Source organism: Podarcis bocagei (genome assembly GCF_964188305.1).
Source record: "Podarcis bocagei genome assembly, chromosome: 6".
Classification (NCBI taxonomy): Eukaryota; Metazoa; Chordata; class Lepidosauria; order Squamata; family Lacertidae; genus Podarcis; species Podarcis bocagei.
In genome coordinates this window covers 70,774,324-70,798,778 of record NC_138130.1, presented here as the reverse complement: position 1 = coordinate 70,798,778, position 24,455 = coordinate 70,774,324, and the positions used below count along the sequence as shown (strand labels likewise).

The 24,455-nt window shown below is 41.2% G+C and overlaps 1 protein-coding gene across 1 annotated transcript; it reads right to left on the bottom strand.

The window, feature by feature from the left end:
• Positions 1-484: 484 nt before the first annotated feature.
• On the bottom strand, positions 485-22,033 carry IFT57 (intraflagellar transport 57). Its single transcript, XM_081199027.1, has 11 exons — positions 21,787-22,033; positions 15,660-15,822; positions 13,722-13,840; positions 9,993-10,083; positions 9,122-9,190; positions 8,079-8,198; positions 5,078-5,149; positions 4,417-4,548; positions 4,055-4,117; positions 1,625-1,691; positions 485-875 (listed from the first exon to the last, which is right to left on the bottom strand). The coding sequence occupies exons 1-11, from the start codon at positions 21,963-21,965 to the stop codon at positions 694-696; spliced, it is 1,257 nt and encodes a 418-aa protein (XP_081055153.1). The 5' UTR covers positions 21,966-22,033; the 3' UTR covers positions 485-693.
• Between the last annotated feature and the right edge of the window lie 2,422 nt (positions 22,034-24,455).

Genomic DNA, 24,455 nt, shown 5'->3' with positions numbered 1-24,455 from the left:
TCAAGCTACAACCCCTTCACTCTGAACAGGAGAGATTTAGGATCTATTCTGTAGACAAGTTCCTGGGAATAGGCATTCAACTCAAGGCAGAATACAGTGTGCTTTAATTCTGAGCAGACTGCATAGGATTGCTCTGAGTTTATTAGTCACCTTTAAATCAATGAGATCTGAAAAATGCTTGACTGGACAGTGGCATAATTTCTGAGGGCTCATTGCTAAACCAGCTCCTTTATACTAACTAGGTAACTAACCCTGAAGATAGCTCAGTACTCTGTGTAGACTACAGCAGGTCTCAAAAGGCTGAATACAGTCCCTGGGCCTTATAGTTTGATAGCCCTGATCTGAAACCTATGAAAGAGAAAAGGCATCATCTGCCTTACTGATTGCTTAAAGTTTTGCAACAATGCATTTTCACCCCAGATTTTTGCTTTCCAATACATCCACCACATTCAATTCAAGTCCTTTGGCCTAACATACTAGAAGCTTGTGAATAATTTTTTATTAATACTTTTTATTTCTTTTTTTTTTTACAAAAAGTGTTGTGTAATAAATCTTAGACACAAAATGCAATATGACTGCATTTATACAGACAGAATTAACAGATCTGTAACATTCTATGCAACATGAGATACATAATGTAAAAAAAAGTACAAAATCAGATTTGCCTAGAATAAAAAAGAAAGTCAAATAAATTTAATAGGTACCAACAATGGAAGAATCTGGAATTATAGTAGCATGCATATCTCTAGTCATATTTGATTTTTCTTTCAGCTTTGACTGGAGTAACGTGTGTTCCACCACGCCAATTCGTATGTCCATCTGAATAGTTTCTTGCTTCAGTTTGGTTAAGGCTTGTTTAATTTTTACTAAGGGAGCTGTTAAAAAAGAAAATGCAAAACAGTAGAGTTTCCTGCTAGCTTTCCTCACAAAGAAAGGTATTGTTTTTTCTTCCTAATTTGCTCTCTTTGTTAATCGGGAGAGAGACTTAAATGAACAAAAGAATGACAATACTCTGGAGGCATGACTTTATGGATTCATAATTTCACATGGAAGCTATATTAAAATAAGGTTATCAAATTTTTTGACATTTTGGATCTCAAAATGTGCATTAAAGGGTACATACATTTTTTAAACATAGTTATAGTGACAGTATTACATTTTGCACTGGGGAAGGAATATATCTTCTACAGATTTATTTTTCTGTACACGCTAGTACAGATTCAATCAGTTTCTCAGAGTACCAGATGCAGCAGCCTTACAAATCCTGAGGCTACAGCTATACACAATAAGTTTTTTCCTCAAGAATGTGATGCAAGCCCAGGTAAGGGTTTAGGCTTATGTGGATTTTAAAATGGAATTAAGCCACAACTGACAAGTCCTATATGCTTTATCTTTTTACCAGCTGTGAGCATACCTCTCCCCATATGAATGATAGAAAATGCTCAATTAATCACTCCCTGTCTTCACAAAGGCCCCAGCACAGGGTTTCACGGCCCAACAGGGCAGGAAATCTTTTGCAAACCAGCCATTCTGGTTCTGTTGCTCTGCATTAAGAGTTTTTGCTTACTAAGCTGCTTAGAAGGTGGGAGCTTTGTCTGAGGAAGGACCTGAAAGGCGAGCTTACCTCCATCAGTCATACTGCTTCCCTTTTCTTCCATTTCCTGCTTGATCTTCTCTAATTCTTCGGTAATCTTAAGAGAAACGTAAGCAATGAATCATTTGCAAAATCTAGAACACTCTGAAACCAAAGATATCTCCACTGGTTTTACAAGGAACAACATGAATTTAAGTGCTCACAGACATAAAAAGGTGAGAGATGGGAGGGTTCATTGTTCTGTTTGTGGAATATGGGTTAAGACAGGCATAGGCAAACTCCGACCCTCCAGATGTTTTGAGACTACAATTCCCATCATCCCTGACCACTGGTCCTGTTAGCTAGGGATGATGGAAATTGTAGTTCCAAAACATCTGGGGGGCCGGAGTTTGCCTATGCTTGGGTTAAGATGTAATTGTGACAGAGGGCCTTTTATTCTTCTCTTCTTATGTTTCCATTTCTCTACTTTCTTCCTTTTCTTCTTCCTGTCCCCCCCCCCCCCTTATTTTTCTTCGCTAGATTATTTTGGCTTTTATTGTATTTTATGTTGAAAACTTTTAATAAAAATTGTTAATATTTTTTAAAAGGTTTCCTGCGATGCCACTACCCTAATTTTTTTGTCTCGTGGCTTTTGTAAAATGAAGGTACCCATGCAGATTTTAATACTATGAGCCTCAGAATAATTTAAATACAAGCCAAAAGTAAAGTGACCCAAGAGATGATAGTATCATTGCACACAGATAGCTCAGTTGGCTAGAGTGTGGTGCTGATAATGCCAAGGTTTCAGGTTCAATCCCTGTATGAGGAAGCTGCATATTCATAGAATGCAGGGGGGTGGACTAGATGATCCTCAGGGTCCCTGCCAACTCCACAATTCAATTATTATGATTGATTAATCCCTCTAGGCTACTAGTTGCTGATTGTTAAGTGCATGTCTGAAATGAAGAATGGCTAAACTCGATGTAGCCTCAGGATTAGTATCATTTTGCCATATTAATTATATATCAAGGTTTGCATAACTGAAGTGGATCTATCCAGGAATCTGTAAAAGTGAACTAAACTTGGTGGAAGTTGCCCTCCCAGCCCTGCGAGAAGTGGAGAAGGGAGTGGGAGAGCACAATATTTCTCGTGGGCTTGTCTGGGCCTGCCCTTGTATTGGAAAACACAGCCAAAGAGAGAAGGTTATTTGGCTTTCACAAGGCCATTTTGCTTTATCTTGAGACACAAAACGCTAATAAATATTTGTCTGAACTGTGAAAAGTAAGGGTCATTTCCATCCTCATATTTTGTGGAATAAACCTCAAGCACCCAGTCTCAATGTGTGCCCTAAACTAAATGAACTAACAAATTATTATCAGCCCAAGCAGATCACTTTCAAAGATACTGTTGCCAGTGATGTGTGTTTACTCAATACAGTGGTACCTCGGGTTACAAACTCTTCTGGTTACAGACTCCGCTAACCAGGATGTAGCACATCGGGTTAAGAACTTTGCCCCAGGATGAGAACAGAAATTGCGGCGCGGCAGCAGCGGGAGGCCCCATTAGCTAAAGTGGTACCTCAGGTTAAGAACGGTTTCAGGTTAAGAACGAACCTCCAGAATGAATTAAGTTTGTAATCAGAGATACCACTGTACTATCCCAGCTGGATTTGTTTCATATACAGCCAAGATTTTCATTTACTCATTCCATAATGGTTAAAGGCAAGAGCAGAAAAGAAAATATAAATGTTCACAAAATCATGACAGTAGTGCAACCAAACCACTATTTTGCAGTTTAACTGGAGGTCTTGAATTGGATTCTGTTACTTTAATTACCTGCTCTTACAGAAGCCCTGGTTAAATGAAGGCTTCATACCTATCATTTCTTTATTGTGCCAGGACTGGCATGCAGCCAAGATGAATATGCATGCTTATTCACTTTTCCATCCAGTATCATCAAGAATGCAAAATGGATTAAGGGAACAAATTCCATTAACTGTGATTTGGTGCAGATGAAAACACTCATCTGTGGCCCATCTTGTCATACAAAGTTATGCACTCCTGTCATTTAATATTAGTCATCTCATAAAAATAAAGATTAAAGCTTAGTGCTTATAAAAAAGTAATTTGAAAAGGAATGGTAACTCATTCAGCCTGAAAAACTTTACAGAAGTCAGCAAAGTAAACCACTTAACTAAGGAGTTAAGTGATATTACCTCAAATGAGAGAAATACCTGATGAACTAGACTGATTAAGTCTTTGCTCTCAGTTTGTTTACGATTTCAAACATAAAACTTCTAAAATACAGAGTCTATGTTCTTACTTGGGAGTAAGCCTTAGAACTAATTGCATCACAAACATACTAACACAGTAGATGAAGACTGAAATGCTTGTCTTGTCATTATTTTAAGATTTTAAGATTCTGGAGAGAAAACACACACAAAACATCTGGACTGTAAAATACCACCAAGAAAAGTTCTACCTCAGAAAGAACTCTAGCCCGCTCTGTTACTCCTCCACTTCCTTGTTTGTATTTCTCTTTGGCCTGTGAATAAAAGAAACAACTTTTTTACCTTGAGAGGAAAATGAAGAACCCCTGAGATATGTCCTATTCCACACAAGCAACTTAATTGAAAGACTTGTATGATCTGATCTATAATTAAAAGGCCATGAGAGCAACCTAGAGAATTCTTTATGTTTACATCATTAATAGCACATGAGTAAAAGTCACAGCTTGAGCTTTGAACAGTAGAAACCTAGAGTTAATGGTGGAAGAGGCAACACTACAGCCTCTTAACAGCAATCCAAGACTACAGAAAAACAAAGAGACAGTCAGCTTGTTACCTCACTCAGAAGTGCCTGTGCAGAACGATACTCTTGAACCAAATGCTCCAGCTGGTTATTGATATACTTTTCTCGACTGCTCACTTTTTCCAGAGTTCTGCTTATTTCATTGTGAAGTTTGTCGAGGTAACCCTGTCAGAGTTTGAAATGGGTCAGTTCTCACTGAGGGCTAGGCAAGGATCTAAAGATCTACTCAAGAGCTTGGGCATGCCCAGTAGGACTTCAGACTCTCTTTTCCATTGATCCCATATACAAGCAAACATTTGGAAGTTCGCTCACTTTCAAAACCAGCTCACATAGTTCTTTGGACCATGCCAGTGCATTACTGAAGGAACATAGAGAGTTGGCGGGGGAAATATTTCAACTGCTCCTACAAAACTGGATCCAAAGTTCTTAAGCAACAGCACTTCTGTTACAATTCAAGCTTGCATGTACCCCAAACTTCTACTGTATAAGAGGAGTGGCCGCTAACAGAGAAAGTCTAGCACAGGAGGAAACCAAATGCCTAGCAGCAGTTCATTTTACTAACTAGTGAATCAGAAGCACTTGAGACCGCACATACACACAAAGGGGAAGTTCTCCAATGAGAATCCCCTGAATGGTCACAAACTCATAACCACCTTCATTGTATGTGAATTACTTATATTTATCAGAGACTCACCCTGGTATCTTTTAAAGCATATTCAATTCCATCTTGGTGTTGGTGCATTTGATCTACATGGATTCGCCAGTCCTGCAAGTTAAATAAAAAGGCTTTATACAAGTGATATGCAAGCTTGTAATTTACTTCAGACCTGTCAAATCATGGCTTAGCAAGTTTGAGGCATACTTACAAAAGGTAGCATGATTCAACCTTTGGATTGGTGCCTTAAATATTATCTAAATACATGGGGCATCTTCTTGTTCCAAAATAAACTTCTGAACATCACTGTTCAGCTGTTGGATAGAAGCGAACACTGTCTGCAAATTGTTGTTTGCGACGATTCTTGTTCCAGAAATAATTCTAGCCGAGTTCTCTGAACACTGACATGGATTCCAACTCCACTCCTTCTGATACAAGAAAAGAGGTTGAGATTGCATTTACTATGCAATCAAAACCTTCATTACAGCCTTCACTACAGAATAGTTCAAGTTTAGCACTGGCAGAATTTTAATCACTTTAAAACAACATACTATTGTATGTTGTACCAGCACCAAGAAATCTCTGAAGGGAAAAGGACTGGCCAAGAGTAACACACAGCAGGCAGCAGAAGAGAAGCTCTCCCAGACATAGAAGATGGATGCATATGGACAATCGTCAGATCAAAATAACCAGATAGAACTATGCTGTGTTGGAGATATCCAAATGTACTAGCTAGAGAAGAAGTGAGAGAAGAAGAATAAAGGGGTTGCACAGCTTCTCTAAGAAGCCTCAATGTGTATTACAACACTTTAGTCTTACAACAAGTCATCACATTAAGATAGAGACAGACTGCTAGTGCCCTCCATAGCTCAGTGGAAATATGAACCTAGATTTCTTATCTCCAAGCTCAACACTCTAGTCATTGTGCAACAATAGATGAACTTGTGTGAAACACAAAAACAAGAAGCTTACACTTCTCTTAAACAGCAGATGAGGCGTATAAGTCTGTGTCAAAGCTGAATACTCCTCAACTGTAAAGAAAATTTCTCTATACTTAGGTAGAAGGCTAGGCTAAACCTAGAGATTTTTTGTATTTAGCAGCATTCAATCATGCTCGCACACCCCTGTACACCAACCTGCACTCCTAATTGGGACAGGTCAAACACAGGTTGACCACCTCATGTCCTGCTTATGAAAACAAGGTCTCTCAGGAGGAAGCGGAGACTAAGGGAAATAACTCAAGGTAAAAAGGAGTCATTGCAGGCTTAAGAAGAGGAATCCTTATAGCAACAGGGAAGCTAGAAGATTTTAACAGATGTACTTCGGAGAGAATGTGGAAGAAAGAAGAGCAAGACAAGAACTGTATTTGTTGAAAGAGTGAGGTGAAATTAGAGAATAATCCCTTTAAAATCTGAAATTTTTACTCTGCTGCTGTCATAGTTTTGTATAGACTGTGAGAAGATGTAAACTGATTTCAGCACTTTTAATTTGGTTATTTTATCTCTATTTTTTCTATCTACATTAGTTGAGATAACTGCAGCAACCATGAAAACTGTAGAGGTGCGTGATAAGAAGTACGCTTGTATTTTTATATGTTTGAGAAACGGCATCAGTCGCCTGGCATCATACGGGATATGAGAGGAGTATCTGAAGACAATCCCAAGGTTTTGATGCCTTCCAGACAGGATGTGGGGGGAAAGATGGAGGAAAACAATTTGGATAAGAAGAAGAGCTCCATCTTCAGTTTGGAAAAACCCATCAAGGAATCATGAGTAAATGTTAGCAATACATTTAAACGTAGCTAGATAGAAGTGAAAAGTTACATGTAGGTGGATAAATGACGGTAATTATACTCATGTATATGGATGAATACAGCCAGAGTGTTCGTGTTGAAGAAGGAGAGTAGAACCCTGACAGATTCCAATGAAGTCTTACAAGTGTGAACAGAAGAATACAGTCACATGTGTGTGTGTATAATACACAAACTGCAGAGCGATCAATACAACTAAAGACAGCCTGAATCCAAAAAGAATATAGATGAAAAAGAGGCCCTAAGATTTGGCAGTAATAAAATCAACAGGAATCCCTGATGGCTAACATTTTGCTTCAAGCAAAACAGATGCTATAAGCAGAGAACTAGATGGAGACTGGAGGGCTACACCGGGAGAAAGCTGATATAGCAAAATGGGGGCAGTAGAGCTCACCACAAAATGCAGAAGTCAAAGATGGTTTGATGCCAACTGTCCAACAGTGGGACTAATTTGGAGACAGCATCATTAAAAGCTGCTCTCCTCAGGAGAGGCTTAACCAACATAAATCTGAACATCCAAAGCATGGGTAGTCAACGTTGTGCTCACCAGATGTGGACAACTCCCTTCATCTCTTATTAGTGGCTATGCTGGCTGAGATTAATGCGGTTTGTGGTCCACAACACCTGGAGGGCACTACATTAGCTACCCCAATCTAATGTTTAGGTAGTTGAGGGAATCCATTTAATGCCCTCCTAAAAACTATTTGTTTATACATCTGCACCACTTTCAATAGGATCATTACATCTAAAAACTGTACAAACATGTTTATGCTGGGTTTCAAGTACTTTGCTTGTAGACACTAATCTATTTTAAGTGCTCAGATGTCAAGTAGCTTTAAAATAGCACTTCACATCGAACTGTGAAATTTTGCAGAAGAAAAGGCAACTAGGATCTCTAAATCAGATTTGGAAATGACTGTTTATAGTCATTTATAATGTGTTGATTACAGTCTGGGCCTTTAAAAACACACAAGGGAAGGTCATTTCAGGAATTTGGGTTACTGCATTAGTAGCAGCACTATAGATATTTATCTATCTATTGCATTTATATCCCACCTTTTCCTCCAACAAGTTCTCTCCACCCTTATTTAACCCCCACAACAACATGAAGTAAGTTAGGCTGAGAGGCAAGGTCACCCAGTGCGCTTCAAGGCTGAGAGGGGATTTAGCACTGGTCTTCCAGGTCCTAGTCTGACACTCCAACCACTACAAAACACTGTCGTTACTCACCTTATTATCAGTTCTGATTGTGACTTTCAACTGTGGTAGTACCCGTTCCACTTCAAGGTTCCACTCAGCTGCATCTACTGTGGATTCTAAAATCTCTTCTTGCTTTGATTCAATCATATCCTATCAATAAGTTTACATTATGCACATCAGCAAATGATGAAACTGCAGAATGCAGTAATACCAGAGAGAACACAAATTTCAAAACCTGCAGTGCCAGCACAAACACTGAAGATGATGCATACCAACATTTAAATGACTACTAATTCACATTATTATTATTATTATTATTATTATTATTATTATTATTATTATTATTATTATTATTATTCTGCCCATCTGATTGGGTTGCCCTGACCACTCTGGGTGGCTCCCAACAAAATATTTCAAACACAATAAAACCTCAAACATTAAAAACCTCCCTGTACAGGGCTGCCTTCAGATGTCTCCTTTGCCACTGCTTGTAAAAGCCATCAAATAATTAACATGAGGAAACTCCTGAAATTAACTTTTGTATTACTTAAGCACAAATTATAACGCTAGTTTGATAAGTTAGCATGTGTATACTTGATTTGTAAGAAAGCAAACATAAGAGTAATACTACAATGATGTCTTTAAAGACCCTATGCGATGCATAATTCATTGCGCATTCTATTATTATAGTCAAATTAAACATTGACTGAAATTGTTAACACAGTCAAGATGCAATTCATAACTACTACTGAGAAGTTGTAGAATTTATGGTACATAGAATTAATGGTATATTGTACAATTTATAGTATATGGTAGATGGACTAAGCTGTCGTGTGCTTCCAATGATGCATTAAGTGAAACTCAAATTGCATGCTGAGGCTTTCCACATCTGCTAACTCTTGTGCTACACACACACACACACACACACACACAGGCAAATGGCTTGAAGAGTGTGGACATCCTTCAAAGGATTGTGAAAAGCTGTACACAGCGATGCAGCAGCAATGGGCACCATGAATGAGCAGAAGTGTCTTTCACTTGCACAATGTGAATTGAAGAGCAAGAACACTTACCGATTTGTAAGTTTGTGCCTTCAAAACGTTCAGATCAATGTAGTTTTCTTCATTATCTGTCTCTTCTTCCTTAAGAACATAAAAAATAATGTTCAGCAAAAATGCAGGATTCTGTTTTAAAAACAGTTTCTGAACTGCATCACAACCGTTGCCAAAGGAAAAATGAAAAATGGTATTATGTACTGACCCTGGGATAGCTCAATCAGTACAGCATGAGACTTAGTCACAGGGTTGTGGGGTCAAGCCCCACGTTGGGCAAAAAGATTCTTGCATTGCAGTGCACTAGATGACACTCGTGGTCTCTTCCAACTCAACAATTCTGTGATTCTACTACCCATAGAGCTTTTTAGGAGAACCACTCTTTTGGCAATAGCTACCACAACTGCATTGCCCCCCTTGTGTTAAAACATCACTGGTGGTTGGCTCACACAATAAATTTTCCTCCATGTATCAGCAATTCTGGACACCCACCGTACATGTATTTACATGAACAAGGCAACATGGCAAGGAAACTGAGCAATCATGGATGCAGCAGGCAGAAATTCCTATGATTATGACAGCTGGAAAATTGCTGCCACATTAACATGAACTGTTGCAAGCTATATCAGTCCTTTTCATTCTATATACTAGCTTTTGGTTCATGCAAGCATGTGCCACAGAATGGTTTGGACTGCTAATATACAGTACAAAACATACAGCGCATTGAACCCTTTGATTTGCAGCAATTTAAACTAGAATTTTCACAATTGTTTAGGCAACAATTCTAGCCTACTCTGCTAGTTTCTAAAGGTTTCCCCCCCTCTGGGGGGAAGAAAAGTGTCTTCACATTTAACAATAAAATTAATGTCAACAAAAAATTACCTATACCTACCGCAATTACTTCTTCCACTTTATTAAGGGTCAGTTCAGCATCATCTTCTGTTATTGCTTCTTCTTCTAGCTCCTCTGTTGGATATGTTGCTCTAAAACAATGAATGCAAGCCTCTGAGAATGTTACAACAGATATAGACAGAAAGACAGCTAATGTAAAAATGCAGCTGTTTTGAAAGCAATGCTAGGATAGAAAAATCTTCTGCTGCTATATTTTTCTGTGGAAAGTTTCTAAAAATGCATTGTTTCATAAAATGAATTTGAAAAATATGATATCCATCAAATCGGGCAATTTAAAAGTTGTAATTAAGTTTTTCAGATGTTTATGCCTAGGAAGCATCTATGCAAATACAATAAACATAAATGTATAGCTCTTTTGAGTGTACTAAAATTAGTATGTTAATAGCTCCAGTGCGTTAATTTCTTTTGCTTAGAAATCTAAATAATATAAGAAAAATGTATGCTATTGAATGGTCATGCCTTAAATTTTTTACAAGCATTCCGGGGGGAGGGGGGGGGAGATTACCAAGCAAAGCATTGAGTTGGTTTAAATATAATGTTTAAACTAAATTGGTTTCTTCTCTTAATCAAATACTTCAGTTCAAATACGCTGGGCTACTGGAAAGCTCTCTTAGATATTTATGCAGCATGTAAAATTAACATAATATGCTATAGTTTTATATTAATTATAAGTCAAACACGCCAGCCGAGCAACGCTAACTCCCAATCCGCATTGCCAGAGGGGTGTGTGTGTGTGTGCGCGCGCACACAGGCTCCCCCAGTGCACAGGGTTCCCTGCATTCATTAAAAGAACGGGCTGCTGACAGGCTACTACTGGTGTAAGGGCCTGGAACAGGCTGTGAGGGGGTAGAGCAGGGCCAGCCATGAATCTGCTGGATCCTAAGCTACTCCAGTCCTGTTTGCTGCATCAGCCTGGAACTGGTGAAGCAAAATCTGGGTAAAGTACTCCCCTCTTTGCACTCTGGCTGGTGGGAGCAACAGGGCTTTGGATGCAGCTGTGGGTCTGCCACTCCTTACAGCCCACTGTTCTCTGGTTAGGAGTTAAGATTGCTCCCTAAATCATATTCTGATTTAGAGCATTGGGAGGCCCAATTATTTTATTTTATTTTTTTAAACATGCCTGCCTGCTGCTATTTGGGCCATGGCGTTGAACCAGGACCTTTCAAAGGCTGAGTCCTCCAACCACTGCAGTTCTGAGGAAGAGACTGATTTATTCCTATGTAGGTCTGTTGACACCAGAGCCTTCCTTAGCCTTGAGAAGAGACTGCTGCCACCAGATTTGGATGGCAAGACTGTAGATCAAGAGAGTCTTGGGAGATCACCACACCTGGAAATTCTGTTACCCCAAAGGAACGATCGGTTGCAGCAAAAGGCACCAATCTTTTAACTAGCCAGTAGGCAGCACTTGTGGGGGTGGAGCCTCCAGACAATGACTACCTAGCCCTGCTGTAAAACCCAGCCGGTTGCTTCAGGATATCAGTGAAACAGCTTGGAGGTTTTGGTTTCACTGGCAAGAGCACTATCCATGATCTTGAACCCACATTTTGGATTAACTCCAAGGTGGCTTTGGAACAGGAGACTACTGACCTTACCTTGCTTAGGCTATCACCTTAGTGGTGGGTTTTCCTTTTAGAATGACAGTGATTAACTTTTTGTGCTTTTGAAAGCTCACAGGGAAAAGGGAAACAAAAGCAGCTAGTTTGAAATCTGCATATAAATATTTCAATGCAATGCTCAACATTGCTCTTTTGCTATGAGTCATTTCTATTTTGAGAGGTGACAGAGACACCTGTTGTGGGGAAAAAATCCAGCCCATGCCATGTTATTTTTCATCAAATTCAAGTAAAGGTCAAGGTAAAGGTACCCCTGACCATTAGGTCCAGTCGCGGACGACTCTGGGGTTGCGGCGCTCATCTTGCTCTATAGGCCAAGGGAGCCGGCGTTTGTCCGCAGACAGCTTCTGGGTCATGTGGCAAGCATGACTAAGCCGCTTCTGGCAAACCAGAGCAGCACACGGAAACACTGTTTACATTCCTGCCAAAGCGGTACCTATTTATCTACTTGCACTTGACGCGCTTTCGAACTGCCGACCTTCTGATCGGCAAGCCCTAGGCTCTGTGGTTTAGACCACAGCACCACCCACGTCCCTAAATTCAAGTACAATCCATTAAAAACAACATTTGTGGGATATCTGTTAGCCAAAACCATCAACCAATCTACACGGTGGATCATGGGAATATCTGCTTCTTGGTTTTAGGGTTTATTTAAGTTTGCAGTACTTGCAGTTGCCAATAAAATCTTGAAAATTTAAACCAATTTGTTCATGTTTCGTATATTTGATTTCTTCTGCATGCATCTTTAAATGATACTTTGTTTTCTTTCTCTTTTTTAATGTGTACACCACTTTCACTGTCTCTGCATGGCCTGGTATACACTGCCTGGTTTGTATTGATGCAGCTTGATTTAACTATTATAGTATTGTAGCTATTTTGTATTTTAATGGCACTTGTACTGCAATCTTTTTGTAAATGCTTTTTTATACTGTAGTTTAAATGCTTTGTACATCATTTTTAGTACCCTGGTATGAAAGAGGCAAAGAAACATATTAAATAAGATCTGGTGTGTGTGTATCTGTAACTGAGTGAGGCTGACAAATGTTATCATTTCCCCAGAGAAGGAAGGAAGAAGACATTGAGAAACAGTGTGACCTGCCCAGTAAGCTTGGCACTGAGCAGAGATTTGAAATCAGAACCTACAACTCATGTTCTTAAGCACTGCCCTACACCAGCACCTGTGATGCTATGAGCACTAGATGATTGTTTGCAGAGCTGTGGCTACACTGCATGTGGGTCTTGGACATGGACAAGCCAGATTCAGGTCTCTGCTCAATATTTCCACATGAAGGTACTGAAGCAAGCAAGTCTATCTCAGCCCTAACCTATCCCACAGGGTTACTGAGACAATAAAATGAGACAACCCAATATGCTCCACTTAAAGTTCCATGAAGGAAGGGTGGGCTAAAAATTTGAGAGATATGACAGTCGTGGAAATAGGTGTTCTTGCTAGGGAGAGCACTACAGTTTACCCGCATCTAAAATACTATGATTCACATACAGTGGTGCCCCGCAAGACGAATGCCTCGCAAGACGGAAAACTCGCTAGACGAAAGAGTTTTCCGTTTTGGAGGTGCTTCACAAAACGAATTTCCTATGGGCTTGCTTTGCAAGACGACAATGTCTTGCGAGTTCCTGCTAGTTTTTTTCCCTCCCCCCCTTTTTCTAAGCCGCTAAGCCGCTTATCAGCTGATCCGATCAGCAGATAAGCCGCTAAAAGCCGCTAATAGCGCTAATCCTTCAATGGGCTTGCTTCGCAAGATGAAAAAACCGCTAGACGAAGAGAATCACAGAACGGATTCTTTTCGTCTTGCGAGGCACCACTGTATATGTAATATATGTAATAGAGCCTCCATCATGAGAAGGACATCTGGGTCTCACACAACAACTGAGTAAAAAGTGTAGACTGACTGTGAAAACATACAAGAACAAAAACTAAAGTGGTGTGGAAACTTAGGCATGTATCTCAAAAGACAGCATTAGAAGATGATAGTTGGATATGACCTGCTTGCATTGCTCTGGCTCTCTCATTTTATACAATTAATGCCTGGATTCCCAGAAAAGAAGAAATGTAAGAAATTATCTTGTTAGGATACCTTTTCCATGCAAAGGATGTGTATTTTAAGGCTTCTTCAGCTAAACAATCAAGAACATAGCATGCTTGCTCTCCATAACCTGCCTTTAACTTTGAAGGAGGAAAATCCACAGATCTGCCCTAAAACAAAGATAGATATCATTACCAGAAATGCAAAATCATTACATCTACTAACTACATTTCTTCATTCACAAAAGGGTTGTTTGTGTGTGTGTGTGTGTGTGTGTGTGTGTGTGTGTGTGTACACAGCACCAAGAAGCAAAGGTTTGTGTGAGTGAGTCATCACATATGGAGCCAGTTCATACATTCAGCTGGAAATATCAGGTGATGAGAAATCAATTGTTATACATATATGTGTGAACCAGACCTCTGATTGCTGCAATCATGATCCATACTGGCTTACATCTGAGTTTTCTATTTGGATGTACTGTCTAAATGTGAGAATGACAGCCAAAACATATAATAGTTTCTCATTGGCTTTTAAGAGACCTTTCCTGGCAATAATCCATAGCTACACTACTTGGATTGGTACTTATTCAGTTTCATCTCTGATTCCTGGAATTACTAAAATAGCAACTTATTCAGAATCTAGGTGAACATTTTTCTCCCAGTACTAGTCAATTTACATACCACACCAAACGGTAGTTAAATCAACTTAACTATGACTGGTAGGATGTCCAAGCTGAGAAATTATGGTTCTGAATTGGTTGGCAAACCAAAATTAGAAATAATAGTTTGCAGTGGGTTTCCCAACTACGAGTAGTGCTAACTATGATTTGGTGTGATGTCCAAATTGACAAGTCATAGTTACGGCCATCACTGTGCCTCCAGAAGCTCACTGCACCATGAAAGAAAATTAAAACATAGTTCTAAAGTATGTTTGTCTGCTGTACATTTGGAATTGCAACGCATGATCTCAGTTTCAAGCTATGGTTAATTCCAACCACATTTTTATATATTGTTTACATGTAGCCAGAGGATCACTTAACACATGAAAAAGCGTCTGCTCAGGCTTTGTTTCGAAGAACTGAAAACAGCATGAGAATAAAAAATTATATTCAGAACCAACTCCCCCACCCACTTATTAGAAGCAACACTGAAATGAACTGGTGTTAATCACTCCCATACAAAGCAACTGCTGTTGCATCCACCCACCTGCTCCAGCAGAGAGACAGAATCACTCTTGTTCAGGAGGAGGCGGATGACAAGGCCCTGTCACTTTTTCCACCCTGCAACTCTATGATATGACAAATTGCACCTGCTGAGGTTCCCTCTTCCACACAACTATTCAAGGAACAGGAACTAGTCCTGTCTTCCAACTAGCTGTCCTAACAGTAATAGTGTGGTTTGCGTCTATTTTCTAAGAAAACTTCTCATTTAGTCAAACTCTGTATCAGAACATGCACACACATTAGTGCAAAAGCTTTCAAGAAACAAAGTAAGAGAAGAGAAGCTCAATTCTTAGTCACCTTCCTTTTAAAAATATAAATTCAACTGCAGTATACAAGCATCTCTGCTGTGTTTTCATTTCCGTTTGATCCTTAAAAACAATTCCATTTTTCTCTCCTCCTTTTTTATTTCCAAAATCTTCAGTAATCCAAAATGCAGCCTTCCCAATAGAAACTCAGCATGATTACTTCCAAGTAAGTGAAAAGATGGGAAATGGAGTGTCAACCACAGAGCACATGCAGTATGACACTTGGGTTGTATTGATGAACTTGGGTGTTTGACAATCATGATCCTTAAAAACCACACATGATAAGAGTGACAAAACATATCCCTGATCCTAGACCATGGTCTGCAAAACCATTGTAGCTGTTTAAAAATCAATATAGTTCTACTTAATTATCAGTTAGAAAGAACTAGCATATAAGTCACCTACAAAGTGATTATAACAGACCAAAAAATTTCAGATACACACAAAATATGATCCACTTACAAATGACCGCAGTTCTGATAGTATGCTAGATATTGTTGCATTAGGGTCATCGTATTCCTGTGGCTGCTCAAAAGGATGCCCTGCTTTATTAATTAGCCAGGCAGCAAGGGTGCAGAACATGTAGAATTGTTCACCTGGGTTAATGGGCAATGCAAAGTAGTGCCTGTTTTAAAAGGGGAAAAAACAAAAAACAAAGATTAGCCTCCCTATCTTGAAAAATATTGTCCTTCTGGCTAATAGAACTTATCTGTATTACTATAACCCTCTATGCCCCCAAATTGCTTTTCTCAAGGATGACATTAGGGCTGGTATTTCACTGACAAGCAATTTCCCCGAAAGATGTGCTATTTTCTTTGCAGTACTTTCAAAATGTTATGCCATAACGAGCCATGACTTTCATTGTGTATGTACACCCTGCAGATAATTAATTTGAGTCAAAAGCTGTAAATGCAATTCTCAAGAGTATTAAAGCTGTGCTTGAGAGTTGAAAGGGGATTTGATTATCAGGTAGTTTATAAAACTTTTTGCAGCTTGACCTTCTATGGAAGTACACAGCAGTTCAGACAAACGCACAATACTTCATATCGTCAATAAAACAGAAATTTACTTTAGAAATATTGTTACAAATAAGAAATGTTCAAATTGGGGCATGAGGGGCACATTTGTTGGCTTCCGTCTGTCTTGAGAGACAGAGAATGTGCCCCTGGTGGTAAAGGCAAACCACTGTGTTAGAAGCACCAAAGTGACCTTCCTGGACAGTACTGTGTATGGAGGTCCTGGGCTACCCCAATGACAAGACTCCCCTCTCAGCCTTGCCGATGTGGTCCAAAAGAAAGTAGAGTTATACATCTGGCACCAGCCTGATGGCAGGAGTTGCCAGAAGGTACAAGGTGCCATTCAACTGTCTTAGGGACTCCACTCAGATCTGTGTAGGGTCTATTCCTCAGCCTTTTCTTCTCCCTAAGATATCCCACAAGGCAGCAGAGGTTTAGGATGAGAATTTTCCTTCTCCTAGATGGGCTACACTCCCAGGCTGATGAGCCCCATCTGTCCAACATTTCCCTCTGCAACACATGCAGAGACTGCCTTCTTAACCACTGGACCTACTATTGATCTTGTCCGCTTGATCCACCAGAGGCCTGTGTTTGCATGCAGAGAAAGGTCCTAACTCACTGAGGGTTTGAGACTCTTTGGGTTCCCTCACCTGGTTTAGTTGGCCAGTCAAAAGCATTCTCAGGGTGTGGCCACTGTCGCATGTTGACAGATTCTAAGAGCCACAAGTGAGAGCTGAGTGCAGGGTGGGGACCAAAGGTGGACAAACTATCCCCAAAGCAGCATTTTCTACCCTTCCCCTAACACCCCATACAGGTATCATTTCCTAAATTACAGTGTCCACAATTTACAAAGCAAAAAGAGAGATTAAATTTGTCCAACAAACCCTCCTATCTTAAAATGAAGTTCTATCTGCTAAGTTCAAACAGCAGCTTTGGAAGTATTTTGAAAAACCTGTTTTGAAAAATCTACTGTTACCAAGCCTAGACCTTCAACATGGAGTATCCTAGAAACTTAAACAAGCAGTATGAAAAAAGAACAAAATATTAAAACTCTTTAACAAAAATGAGGAATCAAGAGATATCACACACAGGGTACATTAATATTAACAGAAAGCCCTGCTAATGGAATGTTTGGAGACAGCATACCAGAGGCTATGGATCCACAGATCCAAAGCTCTCAGGTCCCCTGAGGGGTCCAATAATCAAACTCCTTAGCTGTCCCACCTTGGAACTTGCACAGCAAACAATTAAACCACCAAGTGACCTTCCACCATCTGCCCTGGCCTGCATGGTTTTGAATACAATAGTGCAGCTACTGCTTTTATTAAATAAAATGTAGTCAATACAGTGGTACCTCGGGTTAAGAACTTAATTCCTTTTGGAGGTCCATTCTTAACCTGAAACTGTTCTTAACCTGAGGTGCCACTTTAGCTAATGGGGCCTTCCGCTGCTGCGCCGCTGCGAGATTCCTGTTCTCATCCTGAAGCAAATTTCTTAACCCGAGGTACTATTTCTGGGTTAGCGGAGTCTGTAACCTGAAGCATCTGTAAACCGAGGTACCACTGTATCATATAATACAGTGGTACCTCGGTTCTCAAACGTCATCTGTTCAGGAAACCTGTTTGGTTTCTGAAACGTTTGAAAACCAAGGTGTGGCTTCCCATCAATTGCAAGAGCTTCTTGCACTCAGCGGAAGCCGCATTGTACGTTTGGGTTCCGAAAAACGTTCAAAAACAGAAGCATTTGCTTCCGGGTTTTCGGCGTTTGAGACTCGAAACGTATGACAACGGAGGTGTTTGGGAACTGAGGTACCACTGTAGAAGCAAGTGACACCTTTCAACATGCCAGTGTTTTTCTTTTGGGGCAAGTATAAAGAGTTCTATCAAGTATAATAACAATATGTACTTCTGCAGTGACATTCTTCCCAAGAAACAGAAACATTCACTTGTCTCTTTAGCCAATACTTTAAACTCCAAACTCCCAAATCTTGCCAGTATCTTGAGAACAGGATACTGTATAGTGATCAGTAGTATTAGGGGGCTGTATTTCTTGAATCTGATTTATTCACATGCAACAATATTGATTCAATTCTCATATTCTGAGTGTCTTAAATCTGCAATAAAAATGGATTATAATTTATTTCAAAGAATATCCAATTCGGAAAAAGAAAGTGTTTAATAACTTTACATTTCATTAAAAGCATTTCCAAATTAATACAAGTTTTCTATTTAAACTGAAGTAATGAAACTGTACGACATATCTTGGAACTGTTAATTGGTAGATCTGCCATTTTTGCCAGCAACAAACCAAGTCTGCAAATCAGCTACGCCAATATGCTAGTGAATAATATTCTTTTGGCACAATGCAAACCCTGGTTTCTGCCTGGTGGGGCTTAATGGAGCAGCAGGGCCACCCCTCCCTGCTGTGCAAGCTGGCTGGGGCAGAAAGGTAGGGGAGGGCAGCCAGCCTGGAGTTGGTGCAGCAATTAATCCCAGATGGGGGCTGATGCCATTACACAGACAACAGTGAGGCTGCCTTGAGATCCAAGGAATCTGGCTCAACCCCATGCCATCCCAACACCCTATGGGGGGACGACTTTCCAGTTACCCACCCAGTAGACAGGCAGAAAGAGGAGCTCTGAGCCAGCTGAGTGACACTGGCATGACTTGCAGGGCTGAACAGAGGGACACCTCTCCACAATTCAACCCCCTCCTATTCTGGGGGCCTGGACTGCCCCCTTGCGTGTATGTGTGCATGATGTGGTGCAACATCAATGCTGATGCGAAATCATATTTTCTTCTGTGAGCCAGAATATATATTTTTTATTTCACGGAAGAGAATAGATGATGTGATCTAGGTGTTATACCCTGGACTGAAGGGAGTGCATAAAGTGCAGTTTACTAGTTCAGACACCACAGGAAACTGTAGTCTTAAGAATCAAAGACAGCTTTGACAGAAGTGGACAGAAGTGGACAAAGAATCAAAGACAGCTTTGACAGAAGTGGGAGGGGAGGTGGGAAGGGGCAAAAGGAGGACTACACAGCTCATTTCAAAACAAACAACTATGGTTTGTTTATCAGGTGATGATGTCTGGAACAAGCCAGCATCTCATCTTGCATTTTCATCAACTATGCTTTGAAAAGCCGACATGTAAAGTGTAGTTGGAAGAATATAGCTCAGCAAGGTGAGAACAAAGGTTTTACCTTGCACAACATAGAAAACATTTTAATTATAGCTGAGTAGTCCTAGAAGTTGTAACTTTGATGTGGATTACACTGATGAACAAAAAAGGACTAAAATGTGCTCAACAATAATCAACTGATGCAACAAGGTGCTTTGAAGAGCTGTTCAAGATAAAGCATCGTCTTCTTCTTAACCTAAAACCTCATTCAGATAACAATTAAGTTTCCGGCAGTGCAATTCCTTGTGTGTCTACACAGAAGTTCTGAGTTCAATGGGACACTCCTAGGTAAGTATGCATAAGTCAAGTGTACTACATATATTCCCAAGTATAAAGCCTAGGAACATTTAAAAAGAAATCATGAACGCAGAAACTGCAAAAATTCTACTCTGCACAGCATTTGAGCAACATACACAAGTTCTCTGAACACAGCTTTCATCCAAACTGCAAAAGGATTGACACTAACAGTCAAGCTGGCAAAAAGCCTAATTGGCCACGCTTAAATTAAATTATTCCATGTTTACAGCCACTCTGCTAGAGTTACAAGAACAATATGAACAAATCAGGTTGATTAATGAATTAATACTATTTTGTATTTTCTTTTATCTGTAAATGAAATGAGTGCTACAATTTGATGAAAATAAAACCCCTAAAACATGACTTTGGTACTTCAAAGATGTAACAGTGTGGTGAGCCAGTGTGGTGTAGTGGTTAAGAGCGGTAGTCTCGTAATCTGGGGAACCGGGTTCGCGTCTCCGCTCCTCCACATGCAGCTGCTGGGTGACCTTGGGCCAGTCACAATTCTTTGAAGTCTCTCAGCCCCACTCACCTCACAGAGTGTTTGTTGTGGGGGAGGAAGGGAAAGGAGAATGTTAACCGCTTTGAGACTCCTTAAGTGAAGGAGTGAAAGGCGGGATATCAAATCCAAACTCTTCTTCTTCTTCTAACAGACTCTAGTCAGAGCTAGAGCTTAAATTCCTGCAAAACTTTCACCAGTCACAGCACAAACAATTCTGAGCAACAATTACCCTTAAGGAGGAGTGATCAGTAAGCCACAGTCTGATAAGGTTCACCTTTTATAACTTAAGACAATTATTTGTGATCCATTAACAGTGTCTTCCACTAGGACCTACTATCTTTGGTGTATTATAGAGCACTAGAATTTATGGTGTATTACAGAACAGAACAAAGAACAGGTCCAACGTTGTCTAAGGATCAGTCTTAGGGCTACAGATGAGGAAAGCGGAACAAAACAAATGGAAGCAGGGTACACTAAAGGTATAAGACTGCAATGAACAAGCAAGTTCTCTCCTCATAAATATGACCAATTCTGCTGACTCTCACAGAGAGAGAATCCGTGCCTGATGCACATCCAATGTACAACCTCAACACCACTACCAAACACTAGGCAAATTTAGGTCACTGACATTACAGGATTGAGCACTGGAAATGGAACACCTCAATGTCTAAAGACTACTTATTCACCTAATTAAAAAATGACATTGTTTATTTATCAGTCTGAGAGGAAAGATCTTTCCTCACCAAGCAAAATCTCAAAAGTTCATCTAGAAAAGTCCCATCTTAATACTGGTTGGATCACAACCCCCTGCTGCACTAGATGGCACACTTTTATGAGCAGATTCCTCCAAAGAAAAAGTTCTTCGCCTTCTAAAATTTAGAAGGGCGCCAATGTCCCAAAACGCCTACGTATAGGGGGTTACATAAATTCAATAAATAATAGTAACAGTAATACATCCATGTTAAAAACAAAAATCACCAACTCTTGCAGCATAACCACACGCATGTTCCATCAGAAGTAAGTTCCACCAAGTTTAACAACATTTTAAGAAAACGTGCAGCCGTCACAGTCCTAACTCATCCAAAATGTAAGTTTTTAACCACTTAGCTTCTCAGGGGCTGCAGAAGAAAACGCGTGCCCTGGAAAACGGACGAAGCATGCAGACATGCGGCACAAAGTCTATGCACGTTTTATGTGGCAGCTAGTTCTCTTCTGCTCCGGCGGAGTTGCTCACCCCGAAGTGAGCGCGGGCACAGAGACAAAGCACCCGGCGGCCCCGCTCTCCAAACAACATTACTCGTCCTGCACAAACTTCAGCGTGCGCCGCGGCCACCAACCGACTCACCTGCAGGGGGGAATCGCAAACCACCAGAGTTCCCAAGAGACAAACTCAACTGCCAGCCACCAAGAGGAGACCAACCAGGGGCAGGGCTGACCCAGCAGGGCGCGCGCACGTGGGAACCATCCCTTGCCGCGGACACGTGTACGCCTCGCGGGCAGGGCCGAGCCTTTCGCTCTTCGGCCGGGAGCTTCCTCACCACCCCTTCCGCGCCGCCGCTCGGGCTGCTGGACGGGAGCGAGGCCCGCTTTTACCTGGAGGGCGGCCTCATGTTGTGGCTCCGCAGCGCCGCCTCCTCCTCGTAGTTGAGCAGCTTCAGCTTCTCCAGAAGGTCCTCCATCATGACGAACATGTGGTAAACCGCGCCGGGGCCTCGCTCCACAGCCCCCGCCGCCGCCGCGGCGTCGCCTTCCTCAGCGGCCGCCATGACCATCCCTCAGCCAGCCCGGAGTTGCCCAGCACAACAACACGCAAGCGGCTAGGCCGGCGGCGGTGGCGTAGCCGGGGAAACAAACCCCGCCCATCCGAATACTCGCCCGCCAATCGCTTCTCCCCTGGTGCTTTGGACCCAATCGTTTCGTCGCGCCTCATTGCGCGTGCGTAGAGCGGCACGGCGCTCCCCTCCCCCAGTCGCCTCGCGCGTACGTCTCCCTCCGCTTCGCCTCCTTACCTCTCTTTTACGTCTCGGTTGAGGTTCCATCGTTGCCAGGGATCGCGAAAGGGGCGTGTCCCCGGAGGCGGAGTCACGTGCGTCGAGTCCGCTTCGCCGACTCCCTGCAGAAGGAGAGGGAGGCTGCGATGTTCGCGGCCAAAGGGCAGCGCTGAGGCGGAGGCAGGCAGGGGCGCCTTGGCATTAAAGGGGCCGAAGACAGGAGCCGTTTCTTTTCGGTCACAGCGGAAGGGAACTGGTTAAGCCCTTTGCGTGTTTATAACGGCTGGAGACGTGTGAACGCATCGCCGTAAAAAGAGGAAACGCATCTAGCACACGAACCCCGCAAAAATTAAAAAGGTGTGCACAGATTTGATGTGCGGGGTAGAAATAAAATTATTATTATTACGTATTATTATTTGCACGAGCTGCATTTTATTCCCATGTGCAGATTTAGAAGTCATGACTGTAATTTAAATACCGTAGATGTATTATATGTATTTCATTGTAATAGGTCCGCTGTCCAGGCAGGCACTGTTAGTGTGCAGCTTTCAAGGCCCCTGCTCTCCTCCCTTCTTATTATACTTCTCTCTCCGCATTTCCTCTCCGCCTATGGAATGTTGCAACTGAAATGCCCTGTAGTTTTGAAGAGAGACTGACAGTTGAAATAAAAAGTTCAAGGTAGCTATTTTCTTATAATGCCTTTATGGGCACACTTAAACCATAGGAATATAATTTTACATGTTTTAGACTGCACTTAGACTGCACAGTGAGCTAGCCTGTAAGTTCCATCAAACAAAGTGGGACTCCTTTCTGAGTAAACTTGCATAAGATTGCACTATTAAAAATAGTCCTGATTTGCGGTCAAAAATGGTGATACATCAAAATCAAGGCTTAAACCCATGCTTTTTAGTGAATCTCAACAGTCAGTAGGCTAATACAATAATTGGACTGAATACCACTCAGACACTACCAGCATTGTTGTAGTAGATGTCAATTAAAAATGCTAGTTGTACATTTTTCTCATCATTAGTGTCAGCACCCAGAGAATTTTAGGAACTCTTCAGCCCAATTGAATGCCATTCTCAATTCTAAACATAAATTTCCATCTGGGACTTGGATGCGCATACTTTCTGCAGTTGACTTGTCAGAACATGACAGTGCTGGTTGGCATGGTGTCAAATGACTTGGTTCAGTTTCTTCATTGCTGGAAAATGATGGACCACATCCTCTGCCAAATTTCTTCCTGGCCAAGTCAGTGACATTTGTTGGCCATCTGCATATGATAGCTAAACTGGCAGATATCAAACTTCTGACTGCCTTCAAGAATAGTGTTCTGTTGTCAAGTCTCCATGAGCAAAGGATGCTTATCTAAGATCATATTATGAATACTGCTGAATACAAGCTGTTCATAGGTTTTGTTTTATATAGGAACATGGGAAGTTGCCTTATACTAAGTTAGACCATTGTTCCACCTTGTTCTGACTGGCAGTGGCTCCCCAGGGTTTCAGACAGACATGTCTCCCACCCCTGCCTGGAAATATTGGAGATTGAACTCACAGTCTGCGCACACAGCAGATGCTCTACCACTGAGCTATGGCCCTTGTTAAGGATACAACTTTTCTCAAGAAAACTAATGGCTTGGGATGGCTGGTAGATGTTTCACTAATGGGAGCTAATTTTTGTAAGATGGCTTAATGATACAGAGTTTTCTCTGGAATCACCAGAGAAAACTGTAATGAATCCCCCAGCAGCCATTCAAATGGGGCTAAGAGCTTTATCAGAGCCAAGAATAGTCTTCCAATGCCAACCTGGGCAGGACTAACAGCTACAAACATCAGAAAGGAAAGTGAAACTAAATAAAAGTAGCTGCTTTGCCCCTATGGGATAATGTCAGCGCTATTAAACTGTTTAGTTAGGCTTAGAGAACATTCCCAGGTGTCAAGGATATGTCAGGATGCAACGAAAGGCATCACTTTGGAGAAGGCATCACTCGCTCCAACTAAAGGAAAGTATCTGTGGTTCAGTTCAGGGTAACAACAGAAGCAGTTTTCAAAGCAGAGCGAGCTAAAGTGTGAGAAGAAACTGAAGGCACCTTGGGATGCAGGTACATCTCACATCCACACACTCATACAGGCAGATATACCTTTTTGTACACACTCCCCCCGTCCTTAGCTTAGCTGTTCAGCTCAGCTGGAGGGCACATCATCCCCTTAACACTCATTAAATGCTCAATCTAATGCACAAGGGTGCATTGCAGCCCTGGGCTCAGCC

What these genes read in the sequence shown, in the direction of transcription:
- IFT57 (XM_081199027.1), bottom strand. Translation starts at nt 21,965, where the DNA reads ATGGTCATGGCGGCCGCTGAGGAAGGCGACGCCGCGGCGGCGGCGGGG. An exon ending in ACATCCTTTGCATGGAAAAG is followed by an intron (nt 10,084 to 13,721) that starts GTATCCTAACAA and finishes TCATTGTTTTAG; the next exon opens with AGCAACATATCCAACAGAGG. An exon ending in AAGTGGAAGAAGTAATTGCG is followed by an intron (nt 9,191 to 9,992) that starts GTAGGTATAGGT and finishes TATGTTCTTAAG; the next exon opens with GAAGAAGAGACAGATAATGA.